The sequence below is a fragment of the Octopus bimaculoides genome, chromosome 10 (genome assembly GCF_046866305.1).
Source record: "Octopus bimaculoides isolate indiv1 chromosome 10, ASM4686630v1, whole genome shotgun sequence".
Lineage (NCBI taxonomy): Eukaryota > Metazoa > Mollusca > Cephalopoda > Octopoda > Octopodidae > Octopus > Octopus bimaculoides.
This window is the reverse complement of record NC_142937.1, coordinates 83,120,272-83,143,150: the sequence shown is the minus strand read 5'-3', so window position 1 is coordinate 83,143,150 and position 22,879 is coordinate 83,120,272. Positions and strand designations below refer to the sequence as shown.

Below are 22,879 nucleotides of genomic sequence, written 5' to 3'. Positions count from 1 at the left end.
TTATACTAAGTTCATACCAAATTTTTCTTCAAAACGAGCAGGTTAGTTTGTTATTGTTTTTGTTTTCAATTAATCTTATTTTGTCTGCAAATATTTCTTATATTTGATCTGCTTGGCCAATTTAATTCGAAAGATTTCACAAAAGATAGATGGAGTTTTATTTCTCAAATGTTAATTACCAACGTTCTGTTTTGGGCCCTTCCATCACACTTTAACCTCCCATTCCATCGGATAAAGCTGCCTCCCCTCTCTACTTATAGCCACATTCATTCAAAGGGAATTTTAGGCTTGCAAGCTGTGTAGTGACTTCACTGGCACTGGTGCCACAAATAATAATAGTGATGATGATGATGATGATGATGATGATGCAGTACCAGTTACTGGCTCTCATGGCTTCTGATCTTAACTGATTGGAAGTGTTACCATGCATATTGTTTTATCTTGGTACAAAAGATGGGCTACAGTAAATATTCTGCTCAATACCGCAGATTGGCTTCTCACTTGTTTGACTATAACCTGTAGAGCATGTCCCTTGGTGACTGACGACATGTGCATCTCTGATCATGAGCAGAAGTCGTGCGGGAACATCATAGCCATGTGTTAAGAGGAATTCTTTGGAGTTTGAATAATTCACCTCTGGAAACGTGTGTTTCATTCGACAACCCTTATTCAAGGACCATTTCAGCAGAATGGGCTCGTCAAACTGAAGAAAATTCTAACTGGGCCCCATCTGCAAGGTCATGTGTTGTTTATCTTGAAATGAGATCACCATGTTGCATACATATGGTTGTGATGCATGTACCTGGTGTACCCTTATCAGACAGGTAGTCTGGCCTTTGCATATTTTACCCCAGTGTCACTTTGATGGCATGCACTACTCTGTCACTCAATAATAATAATAATGATAGCACCCAGTACATCCTATGAATTGGCTGGTATTAAGGGCATCCAGCTATAGAAATCATGCCAAAGCAGACACTGGACCTTGCAGTATTTGGACCAGTCAGATGCTGTCAAACCATCCAACATATTCCATCCTCAAACACAGTGGTGATGATGATGTTTTATCATATATATAATTTCAAAATTGTTCGTTTCGTAGATAAGATTTGTGTAACTACATAAATCTCAAAATATTAAAAAGAAACATTTTCCATATCAAGCAACTATTCAAATAATTATAAATAGGTCCAGAATTAAACTTTCCTCATAATTCTATTCCATTATTACCTTCAGAAGTTCTACACTATCAGAGGAAAATGTGTACCTCTATATTTTCCCAGCAAAAGGCATTAGCTAAAATTAAAAATTAACACAATTAAAGCAGTCCGATGTTGGAACTTGCACATGGTCACTTTGCCTAACAGAAATAGGAGTTAAATTCCCTTCAAACCATGTCTTAGGAACTAAAAAACAAAAATAAAGGATGCAATTGATAATTTAGACCTTTTCAGGAAGGCTGCAGTCAAATTACTGAAACAAATAAAAGAATATGTGCATGTATTCCCTCTTGCATACACACAAACAAATACAGTGGGTTTCCATGCAGCTCCTGTCAACATGTTCCACATACAAGACATTAGTTGGCTAAGTGCTATTAAACAAAACACTTGCCTATGATTCAACCCAATGGGACTGAAACCTGTATAATATGATTGTAAAACTGTGTAGTTCAGAAGCTCCTTCTAATTTATCTTTCTTTGCTTACAGAAAGACTAGAAGTTACTTTGGTTTGATTCATGCATTGTGTTCAATCAATGGCAGTGGGGAATAGCTCTAGGTTTCATAAGAAACATCAAGAAGCACTAGCATTAGAATTGGTACATGCTTGTGAAATACCTACCAAAGTTGTCAGGCAAATATCAAATAGTTTTTTTAGCCTAGTCTATTTCACTAAAAACACAACAAGAATATAATGTAAGAAAGGAATCAGAATCTGAAATTTATATCAACGGATTTTTTTTTTTTTAGAACAATATTTAATTTGCAAATAAAGTATTGTTCTAATCATGTTGCAGGCTTTGTAGTTCAAAATAATATATATAGTATATAGCTTTTTAAAGAACAAAAAAACAGAAAACTGCAAGATTTCAAACATGATTATAAATGAACTTGACAGAAAATGTAGTTCTGATGTAGAAGAAACAAAGCCAATAACAAAAACATTAGTAAAAGTCTCCTTCACTTAGACATTTGAATATTAACAAAAGTGAAGGTAGAAGACCTTCTGTTCAGTGAAAAAGGAGGGGAGTTGTTTATTTTTCCTTTAAGGGGCAGGGGTGGGATGTATGTGCAATATGTGTATAAGCCAAAATCATAATGATGAACACTGTCAGCATGAAACACCCTAGAATTCACTAGTTCACAATTCCAGAGTTAATTTGTACATTGGCACTACAGATTCACAAGAGAGAGAGAGAGAGAAAGATGCTGTTGTTACTCTAACAAGTCACAATAGGAAAAGGTCTAGAGAAAAATTATGCAGCAAAAACAAAGCCCAAAACATAATGATCAGTAATTTAAGACTGTATTAATAAAAGAATTAAGAAACCTCTAATTTTAATCATATTTCTATTTCAGTGACCAATGTATGATAAACTTTATTATTCTAATGTAGGATAAATTTCCTAAATTAATTAAAAAAAGTACCTTTTTTCGACTTGATAAAACTGAAGCTTATAAAATCTATATACCAGAACTAAGTCTTTAAGATGTTATGATGGTAATATTCAGCATGAAAGCAGTGGCCAATAAAGCCTGCTCTGTGTTGACCAACATTAGCAGAGATGGGTGAAATGTGTCCATAAAATCTTTGTCTTGTGTTAAAAACAAATGACACTTTAAACCTTCATCAGAAACCTGGTGTGTGTGTCATCAAGATTCTTCTTCACAGCCCAGGTTTTGGCTCCAAAGAGCTGAATGATCTCTACACAGGGTTAAGTCCAGTGTGTCTGTAACTAACTTCAAAACATTTGGCAGTTCCAAAGTCAACAAGATTGACCTTATTAGGGCAAGTGAAGAGAATATTTGGTGCTACTGTGCAGCATTTTAAGTGTCTTCAACCATAAGAGACACTTTGAACAAGTGTCTTCTACCATGTCTTTTGAATGGAATCTTTTTGTGTATGATAGGGATGACTATGTAGAAGCCCATCATGTGTGTGCTTGCGCACATGCATGTATCATCATCATCATCTTTGAGTCTACTTTCCATGCTGCCATGAGGAGGATGTTTTGACAGGATCCACCAAATCAGATGGCTACATCTTGCTCCAGTGTCGCAGTTTTGGATAGTTTCTATAGCTGGATGCCCTTCCTAACACTAAAGCTTTATACACAAACAAACACAAAATAAAGCAACTAACATAAGCTATTCAGATTGTATATATTGTTGAGGTAACTATTCCTCTGTAATGACTTTTCTTGGTCTTTATGGCAAGCAGATAATGGTTTCCAAGCAGAAGCAATGTTCCAGTATTGAGCTCTTGATAAAGATAGGGAGCAAACTGTCCAACATCCATAGTAGGAGCTACACAGCTTGTTTATGAAAACTGACACCATTAACAAGGACAATGTGCAAGATGGATGAAATATAAGAAGAGGAAACCAGCATTGAAGACAAACCATACAGTAGGAGACCACCAGCTATGAGAGGTGACACAAATTACCAGTGAGTAGATAAAATGATTTGCTGCACAAGTGAACTGTCATCACAATTGCATTACAGAAAATCAGGAAGTGTATGGGGAGTCAGTTTCTGGGCAGGAAAAGTGGGTGGATGTCAACTCTGATCTGCTGGTAAGTGTTTGAAGCCAATGAAAATATAGTTTTCTGGTATGGTGATATGGGATGAAACATGGGCATATCTTTAAGATCTGGAAATGAAGGCTCAGTCTATAAAATGACATCACATCTCTTCTCCAGAGCCTAAGAAGTTCAAAAGCCTGTGACTGACAAAAGTCACGGTGACTGTTTATTGGGTTGACAAGAGCATCATCTGCTTTGATTTTCTGTAATGAAGTCATACTGTAAACAGCATGTGGTACACTGCGACACTCAAAAAGCTTATAGCAGCCATTAAGAGGAAGAAACAAAACAAGAATCTGAAAATGATCCACATTCACCATGACAATGCACAACCACACACACATTTTTGGCAACAAATCAGGTAATTGGCAAACTGGGCTTGTCTTCCAGGGTATAAGGATTTGATGACACTGACAAGGTGAAGGAAGCTGTGAAGAAGTGGGTACCACAGTACACATCAGAATCCAAGAGCTGGGTTCAATAATGCATTACCTGTTATGACAAATTATGCTAAGTAGTAATTTTATATAGAAGAAGAGTTACTCTAGTAGCATGTGAAATATGAACAACCTATGCCAGTTAATAAAAAAGTTGTTGATGGATGGATGGATGGATATATATTTATATGTGCTGTATAATTTTACCAATCATATCACTGAAAGACGTAAATAATAAACTGGACCTGATAAACCAGTATATTCAAACAGAAATACCTGTGTAGTCTAGTGATTGAACTGCTGGAAAGAGAGCTATTGTTCACAAAAGTCAAATTATAATAAAACAGATAAGGACTGAGTTGTGAACGACAATTATTCAAGAACTGAACTAAATGTTTTACAGAGCTTAGTTGTGTGTGTGTGTGTGTGTGTGTGTGTGCATATATGTGTGTGTGTGTGTGAGAGACAGACAGACAGAAATGGAAAGAGGGAGAGAGAAATTCTCTGAATTGAAATTCACTTGATAGATTAATAAAATAGCATTTTGCTTAGCTTACCTCAATTATTCCATTCGGAATTTCAGGTTCTTGCCATTCCAAAGATATGGTGGTTGCACTAGCAGCTCTTCCACGCAAATTCCTTGGAGCTGTTCCTGGGGCTGAAAGTTTAAAGGAAAAAAATAGTTGGTTAACAATCACATCATTTTAAATGACATAAATGAACACTAGTATAATTTCTCTAGTAAAACATCAACACTCTTAAGTTAATTAATGGTTAATATAACTGATATTAGATAAACATTATAAACTATGGCGAGACAGAAGTGAACAACAAGTCCACTGATAGGAATTATTAGCTAATTTAAAAAATATAAACATATTGGCAAAGAACTCAAAAAATTATCACCAATTTTCAGGAAAGCAAAATCATAAAATCACAAGATAGCACCAAGCAATGACATTAGCTCTCTTGATACCAACCTTCCTGTTTGTACCATAAGTTAAAGACCTTCTATCAAAATTTTATGTTAATTTGTTGCAAACACCAACTTAATGACCAAATTATTTTACTAAATTCTTCAGTTAATTGAAACAAAGTCAGCATATATTAACAGAAATATGATAACAAAAGATAAGAGAGAACTGGTTCTTGAAAATAAAAGATTTACCAATGAATTAAATTTTGAAAAATCAAAATAAAATGGTGGTTTTCGTGAAGAAGGAAGACCCAGTTTACTGATAAAAGTGTGACATTTAAAAAAAAAATTATATAAGGTTTCTCCTATGCTTAAATAGATAACTCAATAGAAAATATATAATCATTCTAGACATTATTTTTTAATCTTTTACCTTTACCATAAAAAAATAAAAAATGTCTTTGTAGTTGTAGCAATGTCATGCTAAAATGTTATACTTCATTTATTTTCATATGCATGTCTACTAATCTGATCTTAAAACAAATTATATCGGAACTGCCTTTTTGGAGATTTTCCAAGTTTTAATAAACTTTCCTGCAGTGATGTTTTCAGAACAGTCTTCCATAACAAGTAATAACTGAATTTATTGCTAAGGAAATAGGAAACTATCATGAAGATGCTGTATAGTGAACAGACAATTTGACATCAACCATTTCTTCAATACATATTTGATACACACAATAAACTACAATCAATAATCAATTTTACTCCCCTCAACTATGTTTGCATTTTTAATAAGTATAATAATTTCATTTCATAAAAATTAAAAACCAAAAAAATCCAGCCGGAATATGTTATTACTGGTGTTACTGTTAAATTAGAAAGGGAAAAAAGTTAATTAAAAGCTATATTGAGATAAAATATTCCCAAAATAGGATAGTATCTGCAGTGAAAGAGGATGATATCACATTTCTTGATGTTAATTAAAAACTGCCTCAGGGCTAACAAACAGAAACACACACAGATATTTAAACTTGCTGTAGTTAGTTACAATCAATATAATCTTCTCTAAGACTCTCCAGAATTAATAAAACAAATACCAAATGGGTGAATTAACCTATTACATCATATTCCCAAAATTTATGGTTAGGTGCCAAAGTTAAAAATATCTATTATTACGCACTAAAATTAGTGGAGCATCACAATAAATCCCCTTGCAGCATTCAACTTACATTCCTTTATTTATTTATAGGAGTTCAAATTCAGCTTTTGAACCCTCATCAGCTGAAATAAGAACCACAGTCAAGCAATTCACCTGCATTCCTCTCTTAAAATATGGGGGGGGGGGGGGAATTTGTTATTGTGTGGACGGGTTTCCTGTTCAAACAGAGATGCAAGACAACCAGGCCAATATTATGTGGATGATGGTTAATGTAATGGTGTCATACAGTTTGGATGGGATGTGGGTATAACTGTTGAGGAACAAGAGGTAGTAACAGGAACAAAAATTAACACAAACAAGTCTGTCTCTACAGTCTCTATGAAATTATTTATCAAAAGGTTTTTCTTTTAACAGTTTCGATGCACCCCACACTCAACCATTTGCGTTAAAGAACCTGAGTCAATGTGGAAGCCTTTAAATTGAGTGCTTGACCAACCAGAAATAACAGTTAAATTTCTTCAAATTATGTCTTACTATACTAAAAATGTAGTCTGATATACAAAGTGATGGGCTAGTCTCCGACAACAATCATCAATGGGACTACTCAATCAAAGATAACTAAGACTAAACAACAAGAATAATAATTAAGGCTTTTTCTTTCTCTTAATCTGAAAGCTGGGCTACACAAAACACAAAATTTATACAAAGTACACTAGATACATAGAAAAATCATCATATGGATGGTCATGTAATTATGAAGTTCATATCACGACTACATGGCTTCAAGTTAATTCCCACAGTGGCACTATGATCTTGTATTTTCTACTATAAACTCCGGCTGACCAATGTTTTGTGAGTGAAAATAACAGAGGTACAGAAGTCTGTAGAGTGTGTGTGTGTGTGAGAGAGAGAGAGAGCGCATGTCTTCAGACTTGAGAGTCTCGGTGTAAAAATAATGTTACTGCATAGATAGTGTCATTATTTACATGTGCTGTAAAACATTTACCCCATAAGTTGATCATCATTTGAAAGACCAAAGTAAACAGTAGCAGGAACTATATTTGACAACAGAACACTGCCGCTAAGTCTCATCCAACCCATACTAGCTAAGAAAAGTAGAAGTAAAAATAATGATGACCATAAAGAAATGTAGTACATTTAATAAAATTAATATAAACTCATAGAATTTTTTGAAAATTTGAATCTTGGTAAATCTGAACATTTTAAGATCCATTATCCCAACTTTTTTTTTTTAATTAATTCTCAACAGGGGATAAGGCGGATTAGGCTATTATGATGCTGTATATTCCACTAATACCTCTGGAAAAACAATGAATGTCCTATTTAAGCTGTTCCTGTTGCAGTTTAAACCCAGGTCAACTCTATTTCAACCATGGCATCCTCTTAGTGGTATATGGGACTACGTTATTTACTCCATCTTTCCTATATTTAAGATGGTACGATGTAGTTTAAGGATGATTTAGCTGCTATTTCTAACGGGTTGAGAAAACATAAAGAGGCTATCTGCTGTTGTATACACATTTAATAGGAAAAGAAGGGAAAGAAAGCTTAAGAAATCAAGACAGAAAGTAAAAGATTGGAAGCAACAAGTCTTCAGACAATAGCTGCCATCATTGGGTCAATGGTAAAGAGAAAGATTGTCCCAGCTATATCAGAAATAAAACTGTCACAAGTGCTATTTTATATTTCTCATTTGGTTTTACATCTGTTTTTCCAAGCAGCATCATGTGTGACTTGGGTACCTAACATTAATGAGGCAGATAGTTTTCAACTAGAACTTTCTTCTACACTTGGAGCCAGTCAACCATGAAATGAAAAGAGCAGACATCTCTTCAATAAAACAGGACAGTAATTTTGGTCTACCCAGTGGCTCAAATACCCACCACACACACAGACATACACAATGTTGAGGTGACACAAAGTTCACTTTATATCTTCCTCTACCTAGATATACAAGCACTGCTTGACAGCACCAAAGCTGAAAGATGACCAACCAAATAGAAATGATGTTTGGTTATCAAGGCTATGTGTTATATGAAGTAATGTTCTCAGCCACTTCAACATGGCTGTCCCTTCAAACAAACTATTAGTGCAATTTTTAAACCCCAATAGTTGTAATAGCTGCATCCGATATATTGCTTGCAATCCGATATAATGCGAGCAATATATTGGATGCAGCTGTGCATCGTTAACCAGCTAGAGATGTTCTCTTGGGGTTAAAAAAATCTGAATGGACAGCCATGTTGAAATGACTACAAACATTACCTGTTAGTACAACTACAGCATCGATCTCTTAGATTTTAGAACTAGCAATTTTGCTTGTTATAAAGTATTTTAGAGTAGATATGTATAGTTTTATTCTTTTACTGGTTTCAGTCATTTCTGATGCTGGCCATGCTGGAGCACCACCATACAGGGTTTTTTTTTTAGTTGAAGAAATCAACACCAGGACTTATTTTTTGCAAGCCTAGTATTTAGGATCTTTTTTAAAACGGGGGCCACATTTTTCATTAATGTTTTACGTAGTGTTTTTGGTACCGAAAGACTTTCAAACTTCGTATACTTATCTATTTTGTGTTATAGAACAGAAAAATATTTTTGTATTCGAATTTATTTCATGTAAAAAATTGTCTTATTTCGATAATTTCAACCAATCACTGACGTCCATTCAGCCGATATACATTAAGTGCCGACTACATAAACAAACGATTCTTCGTTTTATTTGCTTTTTTCATTTTAAATTTGTTTTAACCCTAACCCTAACCCTAGGGTTAGGGCTAGGGTTAGAGTTAGGGTTAGGGTTAATTGTTTCAGAATCGTTTGTTTATGTAGTCGGCGCTTAATGTATATCGGCTGAATGGACGTCAGTGATTGGTTGAAATTACAGAAATACGACAACTTTAACATGGAATAATTTATGGATTTCTTTTTTTTTTAAGAAGACTAAGAGAAAAAGATGTTTTATATGACACATTCTACCAGTGTTCCAAGTTTCAAAGTGTTTCGTTAATGAAAAATGTGGCCCCCGTTTTAAAAAAGATCCAGTATTTATTCTATCGATCTCTTTGGCCAAACCACTAAGTTATGGAGATGTAAACACACAAACATTGGTTGTCAAGTCATGGTTGGGGGACAAACATAGACAGAAAGACAAACACAGAAACAAAGCTTACATATTTCCTGTAAAACTTCATTCATCTTAGTATACTACACTTATTGTGGCTTAACTACCATTAGGTGCTCTGCTAACTTTGTCTCCTCACAATTTTCAGAAAAAAGCATATTGTTTTCAGTGAAATTTTGCAGAGATACATTTTCAAGAGTATATATTATGATTATATTGATAAATTAAAAAAACAAAAACAAAAGATATCTTTCATTTTATGAGAAATTTTGAAAACTCCCCCACCCGCACCTCACCCTTCTTCTGATTTTGTTCCCTTATAGCTCCTTTAAAATGCATATTTATAAATGATACTGTGCAGAAATACATTTCCAAGAGTGTAAATTAAGAAATGTTGATACTTCAAACTGCCGAATTTGAAAGAAAGATATGAAAATGCTGAAGGTTATGGGAAATGATGATAACAAATTTGGAGGATGGGGGAAGTATTATCTAAAACACACCTCCAGAAATTTTTTGTCACCTATAAAATTTATCAATGTAATCGTACATTACACTCTCTAAAATGTATTTCTGCAAATATTCATTTAAAAATATGCATTTTCCAGCAAATTATAAGAGAAAATCAGAGGATACACTAAACTGTAATTATGTACTTATTTTATATTCATGTTCACATAATTTGATCTGTCTTCTGCAAAAGTTCTTATAATCATAACAAATTATTTCTAAGTAAAGTAGATAAGAAAATGTGATCATTTAACCTGCTGGAAGAATCAGTGATATCCTCCTCAAATCATGCCCTATCTCCTACATCTGTGTGTGTGTGTGTGTGTGTGTGTGTGTGTGTGTGTGTGTGTGTGTGTGTATGTTTCACATTCTGTCTCAATTTTTTTTATGTCCTGTACCCATATATACATATATATGTAGGTATGTACATATATGTATGTATATATTTATATCATCATATGAACAAACACCACACATCCTTTTCCAAGTAAGTTTTATATATATATATATATATATATATATATATATATATATATATATATGTATATATATATATGTATATATATATATATATATATATATATATATATATATATATATATATATATATATATAATACAAAGAATATATATACATGTATACACACATATATGTACATACTTACATCTACATGTGTATATACATGCATATCAGGGTACAGGACGTTAGAACAATAAACTACAGACAACGGAACGAACACATAGGAAAACGGAAAGCCACTTGGAATATCCCTTCATCAGCTGTCTCTATTCTATCTAGACGTTTCGAATATATATATATATATACACACACACACGTGCCTACACTGTTAAGATATCTGCTTCCCAACCATATGGCTCTGGGTTTAATCCCACTGCATGGCAGCTTGAGCAAGTGTCTTCTACTACATTTCTGGGCTGAAAAAAGCCTTGGGAGTGGGTTTGGCAGACAGAAACTGAGGGAAGCCTACAATGTATATGTATGTGTGTGTGTGTGTGTGTGTGTGTGTGTGTGTGTGTGTGTGTTTGTCCACTACCACTGCTTGACAGCCAGTGCTGGTTAGTTTATATCCCTATAACTTAGTAGGTCAGCCAGGAGAGACCAATAGAATAAGTACCAACTTTCAATTAAAAAAGGGGAGAGTGGGGTACTGGAGCTGATTTGTTCAGCATGCTGTGACACTTGCAAAGTGGTGACATGGCATACCATATGAGTGAAAAAGAAGACCACTAGATAATGTAGTCCAAAATAAACAGATTGAAATAAAAGAAAGTAAGATAAAGTTGGGAATACTCATAATCACAGGGTTGCTGGATCAGTTTTGACCTGGCTGAATACTTTGTTAAAATCCTTGAAAAATCCCGATATATATTTTTTTTTCTTTGAAAATTCATTTTTCTGATGGGGAAAGAGCAGTTCAAAAAAATCAGATTCCTCTTTGCCCCACAGTATCCTAACTCAGTCAAGTGAAGGAAGGAGCCTTCCTTCAATTTTGAATATTTACATACAGCTAGAGCAGATGTTTAGATATTTTACAGCTGGACTGACTGTTAAATATATACTCAGTTATCAGCTAGGCAAACTGATCTAAAAGGAGTAATGTACTTTAGCTTAAGACAACAAAACAATGGTTGTAACATAACTGCGATTAGTAATTTATTACTTTAACTTCACAGTCATTGCAGTCCAGTAAAGAGTAACCGATTGAACCTCTTGTAACACATCTCTAGTACAAAAAAACAAAATGGTTATGTTTTAACCATTAACATTTTAGAGCAATGAATCAATGGTAACCTCACGCACAATTTAATTTCAAAATCATTTTTATTGATAGAGAATTCAAAGCACAGTTACCCACCAAATATTTTATAGATAGTTCAGAAATTACATATTACTATCAACAACCACATGCTCAGACATGCTCATTGCAATATGCAATACCATCTCTCTCAATATATTTCTAATTAGCTCCTTTTATTCCCATGTGGAATGTTCCCCTTCTTCAATGTCCTTGTATGAAACTGCTGAAGCAAAAGCAATGACAAACCCCTGTGGACAAACTGCCCTGAAGTTCAGTGCTTTAGAAAACAAATGGATCAAATATCTCTTACTTGAAAAACAAGTAAAGGTTAGCACAGGAGAAGAGCATCCAGCAGTAAAACAACACCTCGATTATATGTCTTCATCCAACCTATGATAGTATGGGAACTCATTAAATGAGTCAACAGATTTCTCCTATGCTAAATAGTTCCTGCATCTCATCTCTCTCTCTCATCAGCACTTTTATTACAAAGACAGTAAAAAACAATGTTGTTGCTTCCAGGCTTAGACAAAAGTGGATTCATCTGTTGTTGGTTGTCCTTAGATGGTTCTAAATATTTGGATTTACTGTTAATAAACATCACTAAACAGACAAGAAATAGAACAGAGATATGCCAAACCACATTTTTTTCCCCCTTTCGGGAAACAAATCAAATATATTCAAAAGATTCCTTTATCAAATTTTGGGTTCTAAACATTCACTATAACTGAATTATTCATGAGAATAATTAATTAAACTTAAATGTTGCCAAATAAACACATGCAAAAATTCAGACACAAACTTGAAAGGTTTTGAAAGCAAATAAAACAAGAAAGGATATTTAAAAATTTCAAGCTAAAGGTTTATTTAACAAGAAAGGACTCCTCATATCACTAGAAAGCTTAAAATCCTTTACAAATACTGTTAGATAATATTCCAACATAGAGCTAACTTGTGATAAAATAATGCTATTAAGTTGAATAGGAATATAATTTAGGAATCCAAGATTCTAAGAGCATCTCAGGCAAAGTATTTCTTCGCAATTAACATAAGGTGTGTGTGGAGGAACAAGTTTTATATTGTGGCTGTGTACTCTGATAATCTGTATGGTCTACATCCTGAAATTTACATTCTGCACACCACTTTAATTTCAATGATAAATAGAAACCCTACCTCAAATTTAAATTTAATTTAGTTGGCAAATATTTTCTGTGAGAAAATATTTGCGAAAACTGTAAGATAACTTTAGATAAAGTCAAAAATAAGACTTAAGTTAGCTTTCATCTAAAAGATACCTGCTTACTTACATACTATCAGATAACACCCATCTCCATTCTGAATAAGTCAGATCCCATTCCATCTGCAACACTACCTTATTTTAGAAGTCCCAACAGACCCAGTTTTATTTCCACTCCAGTGAACTTGAGAGAATTCAAGAGGAAGGTATTTGGCAGTAGAGGAATGTCACAATTCCTTTCCTCTATTTAAAATGAAGGGAGGCTTAAACTGATTATAGTTCTAGTTAGCAAAAATCACCACAACAAAATAAACAAGAGAGGATTAAGCATAGAAGAAGATCTATATAATAGAAGCTGTCACTTTTTTTTCAATAGAATGGTGAGAAAGAGAATGAAAGAGGAAAGAGAGCTTTAAAATGTATTTCCAAATTCTTTGATCTTAAATTTAACAACTATGCATTAAAATGAAGATTAATTAGGTAGATTGGCAATTAGCAATGTCGTGAAAAAACATTTATAAGGTAACTGGAAAAGAAATATTCTCAGCATTAAGTAAAGTTATTAATAAAATATTAATGAATTAATGCTAAATTAAATATTATGCAAAATCATATTGATTCCATGCATTAATGGAACATTAATGAGAGGCATAAGGGGAAAAAATTGCTTATACTAGACAGAATGAGAACAAAGATTGCAGACTATCAAACCAGTAGGAGTTTTCTCTATCCTTGAAACTTAGGATTTTCTATAAATTCTCTAAGTCAGGCTTCATATATATATTATAACAATTAGTACCTTACATTAAGGCACCTCCAGTTCTATAACAAAACCCTCTAGTTTCAATATGTTCATAGATTAAATTATTATATCATAATTTAATGTAAAAACCATTGCTTATTACTCCAAACCTAGCATTAATAATGTACGAGTTACACATTTTACTATATCCTGCATGAGTTTTAATAATTTCAAAGTGGTATAGATATTTTTTCAGAAATATAGTCAAGAAAGGTTAAAGAAGCACCAATCCAGGGAAAATTGTAATGATTTTCATCAAGAAAACACACACATACATGAAGTAAAGTAAAGTAAGTGAATATGCCTTCTAAAAGTGTCCATAATTTTTTGGAGAAGGGTCACTGCACACAACCTTCTCTTATAAAAAGATTTATAGGTTTATGAAATTCGGGTCTGAAATCTTTCTTGAAGATGAACAAGCGTGATAGTTTAACCAATATGAGAATTATGGTGTCACTTAACCTGCTAGAAATAGCAACCAAACATCCTCAAATCACATATTACTGTCTTAAACCCCTACCACCACCAAACAAAAAAAAACACACACACACACCAGGACACAGTGGACAATGTAGCTTTGCATACATTATGCTCCACCCCCAATAATGAAAAAAAAAAAAAAAGATTATTACAGCTCAATTATATATGGATTAATTCAAATAAGATTAACTAGCAGCAGAGTAATGATCAAAAGACAACTATATTACATGCACACACACAAAACAGACATGAATTAATAAAAGACAGACACACACACACAGAAAAATAAAGAGAAAAACCTTCTGACTATTTCAATTAAATTTTATTAAACATACATCAATACAATTCTAGAATATACATCATAAGACTGGAATATTCTAAAGTCTGACTTCATTGCTAAAACAATTGGAAACAACACATCATAATTGCCACTGTTTTATAATTAAACACATACTAAAAAAAAAAGGGCAAATGTTTTTAGACACTTGAAAGCTGCTAGTACCACACTTGCATTTTAATTATACCAAGTGTTATTCACAAATATTCTAACACAATTTGATAAAAGACAATATTTTACAACTTGTGTGCGTAATGAGTGAATGTGTATGTTTATGTGTGTGTGTGTATGTATGTGTGTGTGTATATATATATTTTTATATATATATATATATATACATACACACACATACAGACACACGTTTAAGAGCATGTACCTGTATGTGTACACACACAAACACAAAACGTCTAGATCGGCTTGCATGTGTATGTGTGTATGTGTGTGTGTGTGTACGCACGTAGATGGCAGTTTACAGGATGCTTAGATAAATCATTTGATACTAAGTTTGTAAAACTATGCAACACGTTTTAGTTGCAAGAGACAACAATTTTGAAACTACTAAATTCAATTTCTAACATTGATTGTATTGTTTTTAGTTTAGCTACATATTGAAAATTGTTAAACGGTAAGACTCCACTGACAAAATTTCAATGTAAATTTATGAAGTAACAAAAAAAAAACCATAAACTAAAATACAATATTGGAAGAAAAAGGAAACAAATCACTTTATGTGAATGTATGCACATTTTATGTATGTAAGCATACATAGATGTAACACACACACAAACATGGATACTTATCTTTTTATACATGTACGTGTGTATATACATACATATATGCATACATACACACACATATGTATATATGTATATACATATATACATGACATGTGTATATACACCACCACCCCCATTACCATAATCTTATGGCCACTTTTCCAAATTTGCCCCTCTTTCTCTTACTTTCTCCACATTCATATATACATGTGTATATATAATTATATACTCACACACATATATACATAGATATACATTCATATTATATATAGAAAACAAACATCGTACAGACAAATATAGACACATGTGTAGAAATCTTAACAGTAATCTTGAATGATTTACAGGACTATAGTTAAAAATTCTAATCGTGGAAAATAGTTGCAGAATGTTAACCATTATTTAAAAGTTATAGAACAATATAATAAAGACTAAAGAATTACATTAAAGCAGGGTAGAGAGAAAAAAAGAAAAGCTTTGCTGGTAACTGATGATGGATAGCAGATATAAAGAATTTAATTAAAGAGAAAAAAAATTGTTTTAATTTAACAAACATTACTTTAAGTCTCTCAAAAAAGCGAAAGATTTCAAAAATAAAAGGAAAAAGACAAGAATCTTCCTTTGAATAGATAAATGTTTAATTGTTCCCCAAACAGAGTTATATATCTATTTAATTTGTATTAAAGAAAGCGAAAGCACATTTTGTACAACTGTCTCAAAACAATAATCAAATACAACTCATGAATATTTCAAATATAAGGATCAAACAATGCCACATTATCACGGACCCTACCCCAAGTCCCAGTAACCTGAGGGAGTGGGGGAGAGAAAGAGAGAGAGAGAAAAAGTAGGTTGAAAAAAAAAAAGAGCTAAAATAGAGAAAAGTATTGATTATATTCTGTAGCGAAAATGCATAGGTCTCAGAAATAATTTTTTTATTGAACAAAATTGATTTTATTTTCAAGTTGGAAGGCAGATAATGTGTAATGTCTTCAATAAATATATGAGAGATTAATTAATTGAAGGCTTAATGAATAGAAGTCCTGCCACTCTACATTAAAAAAAAAAAAATTTTAAGTAATATTGCAGTTTTAGAAGAGAAATAGTTAACTTCCCACCATCTGCTCAACACATACAATCTCATTAGAGAAATTATTGGAAATATAAAAAGCAAAATATTTAAAACAGTTTGTTTATAAAATTTAACAGGAATTTCAGAGTTAAACTGAGATCAAATTGAATGTATTGGCCAGATTAATTATAAATATCTCCAACAAAATTTGAAGAAAATAAAAAAAAAGAGAGAAAGGAGGAATAGTTTAAAAAAAGATAAAAAAGATATGAATTATATCTTTAGCAAAAGATAAAATGGAAGCAATGTCAGAAAAGATATTCTTACAAAATTAAGGATGGATTTTTTCTTTGTTTTTGTTTTACTATGTTTTTTTGTTTTGTTTTTGTTTTTTTTGAAACAAACATGATTCAAGTGAAAACAGTAAACTGGTTTAGGATGACTTAAATGCTATCAAAGTACCATAGAATTTAATGGATATTTAAATAATGTATCTTTGTTTTTGTTGCTTTTTTTCTAGGCAAGTGGTCCTTTCTGAAAAGAGGGAGGGAGGGGGCTAGTCAATTGATAAGTGGTTACTCCTATGAAAAAAAAATACATAAAAAAAAAGAAAAATCTATTACATTCATTAAATATTGAAATTTGAGAAAACATATTGCTTTCTGCAAATCCAATGAACTGTTTCTATAGGAGTTTAGCATTTAACCACTTCTTTCAATAATAATGCACAACCAATTTGTCCAACACTAATAGAAGACAATAACATTTTTGATTAGCTCAAGATGAGAGAGGGGGGAAGAGAGTGGGAAGAGAGGGGAGAGGGGGGAGAGGGAGGAGGATTATGAACAAGCCCTTAATCATACACCTTAGAAAAGTACTAGTTTGTGACACAATGAAAGAGTTGATAAATAACAATTCTAAATAAAATTATAAAATAATGATGTCAAATGATTGTCATTCCTTAACCCAAACAGAATACATACATACATATATATATGCACATATGTATACATATATCCACACACATATACATATATATATATATATATATATACATACACATACATATACACATTTATACATGCACACATACACATATATGTGTATGTGTGTGCTGTATGTATCTCTATGAATCAATAAATAACACTGCCAATAACTGACCCATGTAAAAATGTGTGTGAGTACACTAATTAGCAGCTAATTAAGAATGACTTGTAACCCAATAAAGTACGGTAAGAAAGGAATTGTTAAACCATATTGAGAAGAAAGGTATTTATTTAAGGAATTATGAAATATAAATCAAATTTAAACAAGTATATATATATAAAGGGAATGTAATATATTTGCTTGTCAAGTAACTGAGGTCATGTATTGAAACTATATATAACACTTAACAGCATGAAAAAGTCCATGATAACAATTTACAAACAGAAAAATTGTTTGTTACATTCACATTCAATTAGTATTTGTATACTATTAAGTGTTAAGAAGTTTTGTCAGAGACAAAAGTTTTTGACACCTTACGAGCTACAAAATATCACAAACAGGTAAGAAAAATAACTTGTCCAGAACAATTTTTTTTTTTTCAATTAGAAAATTCAGTGGATGCATGGTTGAATCCATAATTAAATAAAACATTTTTTTTCCTTTTGAGAAAATCAGATCAATATTAGATATTATAGTTCAAAAATTCCAATGTAACACTCTTTTGTTTGTCTGTGTTAGCAATTATTCTCTCTCCCACCCTTTCCCCTCTCTCTCCTAGAAGTAGTGGCACAAGGCCACACATTGGGATGGACTGAGTTAATTGATTAACTTGACCCAAGTACTCTAATTTATCGACTCCAGAAAGATGAAAGGCTAAGTAGACCATGGTGGGAATTGAATTCAGAGTGTAAAGAGACAAAACCAATTGCATATATTTTGTCTGATGCTCTAATTGATGAATCTGCCAATCTATCACAATAAGTAAGAATAATAATGAGTTTCTGATTTAGGCACAAAGCCAGCAAGTTTTAAAGAGAGTGGGTTAGTTAATGTTATTGGCTCTAGTACTTGACTGGCACTTTGTTTTATTAACTCCAAAAAATGAAAGCCAAAGTTGACCTCAATGAAATTTGAAACCAGAATGTAAAAAGGCAGAAGAAATACCACATGGCATTTCGTTTGACAATCTAATGATTCTGCCAATTTACAACAACAACAACAATAATCATCCTGAAATTTGCGGGAGGGGGACAGTCGACCACATCGACCCCAGTGCATAACTGGTACTTATTTAATCGACCCAGAAAGGATAAAAGGCAAAAGTCAACCTCGGCAGAATTTGAACTCAGAATGTAAGGACAGATGAAATACTACTAAGCATTTTGTCTAGTGTGCTAATGATTCTGCCAGCTCGCTGTCTTAATAATAATGATAACAATAATAATAGTAATAGTAATAATAATAATAATAATAATAATAATAATAATAATAATAATTGTTTTCTAATTTTACCAACAATTTTGAAGAGAGAGAGTAAGTTGACTACATTGACCTTAGTGTTCAACTAGTACTTTATTTCCTTGACCCCCAAAAGAAAGAAAAGCGAAGGTGACCTTGGCAGGATTTGTGGATCAGAATGAAAAGAGCTGGAAGAAATGTTATGAAGCATTTTGTCCAATGCACTCACAATTCTGCCAGCACACTGCCTTGGTAATAATAATTCTAATACTGGCACAAAGCCAGAAATTTTAGGGAAGGTGGTAAGTCAATTACTTCGACCCCAGTGTACTCAACTGGTACTTATTTTATCAACCCTGAGAGGATGAAAGGCTAAGTCAACCGTGGTGTGATTTGAACTCAGAACACAAAGAGCTGGAAAAAATACCACAAAACATTTTGTCTGGTACTCTAACAATTCAGCCAATCCACCACCAATGATAATAATAATAATGATTAATAATAATAATAATAATAATAATATCCAAATTCAAACATACATCTATCAAAATATATAACTACAATTTTAAATTAAAAGCATATTTTCAACTTTAGGTCTGTATGTCTTCTAATGTTTTTGTTTGGCCTTAACCAACTCTATCTTCACAGTACAGGACAAAGGAGAACACATAATTTGAATGAGGAGCTGGGAGGAGTAATCGAAATTGATAACATACCAGAACTCAAAAGAAAGTTTATTTGTATTGCTGTTTTTCTTTACATTTTTTTTTTTTTTTTTTGCTTTATTTGAATATAAAAAATTGTTGAAAATGTACATAAAGTTGCATTAGAAAATTAGAAATATGAATTTTTTTCAAAAGCTCACAACTGCATTTACTATTTAATTACAAATATCTGCATTACACAAAGATATGTTTTGGCCTCCATTTTAAATGGTTATCATCAAAGAATAACAGTTCTGAGAGAATTTAAATAATAATTGTACATTGATATAAAGCAGGGTCTGTATTAAAATTTAGTTTATTGCTCACGAATTAAGTAATGGTTAATCATATAAATTGAATAATATAATCTCAAATAAATGAAACTCATAACATTATTTCATAAAATATTACAAAACAACTTTAATTTCTTTTTTCTTCAATAAATATTACTAACAGCTTCCATTTATTAAAAATATATAGAGACAACAATAGTCCAACAAGAACTGATTTCTTTCTATTATTAAAAATACAAGATTAACAAACCATAGAAAGATTATGAGATGGGAAGGGGGTTGGGATGGGAATGGAGGAAGTCTGATAAGCAAAAGAAAAAAAAATAATAATAAAAGCACCACAGAAAATCATTACTTTTGTTAACCTCATTAGCAAAACTTTTCAATGAGGATGAGGATATCTGTGATTACCAGTTAAAAAAGAAATGGTAATATTGATGACAAAAGATAAACACTAAACTCAAAGTAGAACAAAATTTGCAAAAATAAATAAAAAATATATCACTAGTTAACATTGTGCTTCTCAAATGTGAGATTATAAAACCAAACGAGCTCTTTCTTTTTTTTCTTTCTTTTTTTTTCTCTTTTTTATAAATATTTATTGCTTTGGATTTTCTAAATTCTAACTAAAACTAGATTCTAGTTTTACAAAATTTTACTCTGGATTGTAAAACATAAATATTGTAACATAATTCTGAGATATTTGGTGTAAAAAGCCAAGATGCATACATACACAGAAAAAAAAAGGAAAAATTTTTAAAATTAATGAAAAGATGAGTATTATTACTTTATTTTTATTATTTTTTTTTGGTCGTTTCTTTTGATCTTTGTAATTGTGGACTATTATCTCCATCAATGCTATTTTGATGATGACTTTTCAAGCTATGATTGATATGATGTGCATTCAGGAAATTATACACAGCTTGTTTGTTTATGTATGTATGTATGTATGTGCGTGTGTGTGTGTGTGTGTGTGTGTGCACAAATGTGTCTTAATTCATCAAATACCTACATATACTAAGAACTTAATTGGTCTAACCATTTTTTCTTCTCTTTTTTTTTTTTCGTTTCATATTGATTTATTTTGAAGTATTTTGTAGTGAATACAAATTCACAGGGTACTTTAATGAGAATAAATAACAAATATGCATATATAAAGGAGATATTAGTCCATGATTACTAGATCAAGTTCCCCATGAAGTAACACCTTCCACATAAATTAATTAAATAAACTTTTACAATGGATGCTTTACAATGCAAAGAAATGTCGACCACCATTTAAAGAACAATGGGGGACATTGCAAATACAAGAGCACCGATAATGTTCCTTCAGCATGCAGAAGGTTATATATATATATATATAGTGTTAAGTGCACTAAGTTAAGTTAAGGCTGTATAAGATATCCAGTCTTCTTCAAATATAACAGCAACACTGAGTGGCATCGGAAGGGTAGATGTAAGTGATGATTAGGGAAGCTTTAGCCAGCTACCAGACGAAGACATAGACATTGACAAAAGCTCGTCTGTGGTTCATTCAGGAAGTTGTAATCCCTCAAAGTGTTGACATTTGCCTCCGTTGGCTGCAGGAGAAGCGGCAGGTTTGGTCCTTCTCTCTGCCAAACCGGAACCCATGGCCTGTGCTGAGCCCTGATCTGAATTGTTGAGACTTCCTTTTGTGGGATCATCTGAAAGAAAGTGTGTATAGAAATCCTATACTTCAAAAATCTGGACCAACTGAAGGCCAATTATAAGGGCAGGAAATGGTCAATGTTGTGCCAATAGATCTTTGAACGAGAACACAGCACAATCAGAGCAAATAAGGCCATGGGATGAATGCACTATCATGAGCAGAAACAAAACTAACTAAAAGGTAGGAAGAATAATTTGCCCAAAATATATTACCCTGTTAACATACATACATTACATAGTGCACACATATACACTCACTCTCTCTCTCTCTCTCTCTTTTGACTCACACATGCTAACATGTAAATATAAATACTACTACTTTATGGTAGTGCAGAGGTAAGGGCATACAACTAAAAGCGTCATCTGTGATGCTAATGTGAAGGTCATTTGCAGGATTTTGGTGATGAAAGACACAAAATGATGATGAGATGAAAGAAAATGAGGGAAGGGAAAACAAAATACAGAAGTTCTATAGAAAATATAGAAACATGGAAACATAAAACAATGGTAAAGATGTTTATAAAATCATATAAAGTAGATCTGAATAAATTGAATTTCATTTGGGATATAAAGTAAAGTCTTCCTACTCAGCCAAGGAGGAGCCCAAATGTCTTTGCATCAAAATAATTAAGTAATTACATAAGTACAATAGAAATATTAAAACAACAAAATTTAAATTTCTATAACATAAAGCCTGCTTAGAGATGTCTTGTATATGCATAACAAATAAGGAGTGTGTGCATGTGTGAGTAAGTGCAGAAAAAAAAAAAATATATATATAGATAGATATATATATAGTAATAAAGTATTACATATGGCCCAATATATAAAAATCACAAATCACATTTTTCATTTAAGTTTTAGTAAATTGCTTTAGTAAGACAAAGTTTAAATATATATAAATTCAATGTAAAAATTATCGAACACAATCTAATTTGATAATGCAAGAAAACATTTACCTATGAATAAATGACATAACTCTTTGCAGATTATTCAATACTGAGATGAGTCAATACAATCAATACCTTTACAAAATTACAGATGCAGAGAAAAGCTTAGATTATTTCAAATACTGCATATGCTAAGCTGAACAAAGCACGTGTTTGTGTATGTTTGGTAGTTAACATGACCTTAATGCTAATCAGATAACCTCTTAGTTACAACCAGATTAACTCAGAGACTGAACACCAGATTTGCAAGTTATGAATTAAAGGCTAAAGTTTAATGTAAATTACATTACACATTATGAGCA

General features: G+C 32.2%; 1 protein-coding gene across 42 annotated transcripts in view; it reads right to left on the bottom strand.

The window, feature by feature from the left end:
• Window positions 1-22,879, bottom strand: part of LOC106871599 (tyrosine-protein phosphatase Lar) — a 591,306-nt gene that overhangs the window by 76,752 nt on the left and 491,675 nt on the right. For all 42 annotated transcript variants that reach the window (XM_089358891.1, XM_089358886.1, XM_089358869.1 and 39 more), the window contains one exon: window positions 4,801-4,901. In XM_089358891.1, the coding sequence (XP_089215017.1) occupies window positions 4,801-4,901 (101 nt within the window). The remainder of the gene's footprint in view (window positions 1-4,800; window positions 4,902-22,879) is intronic.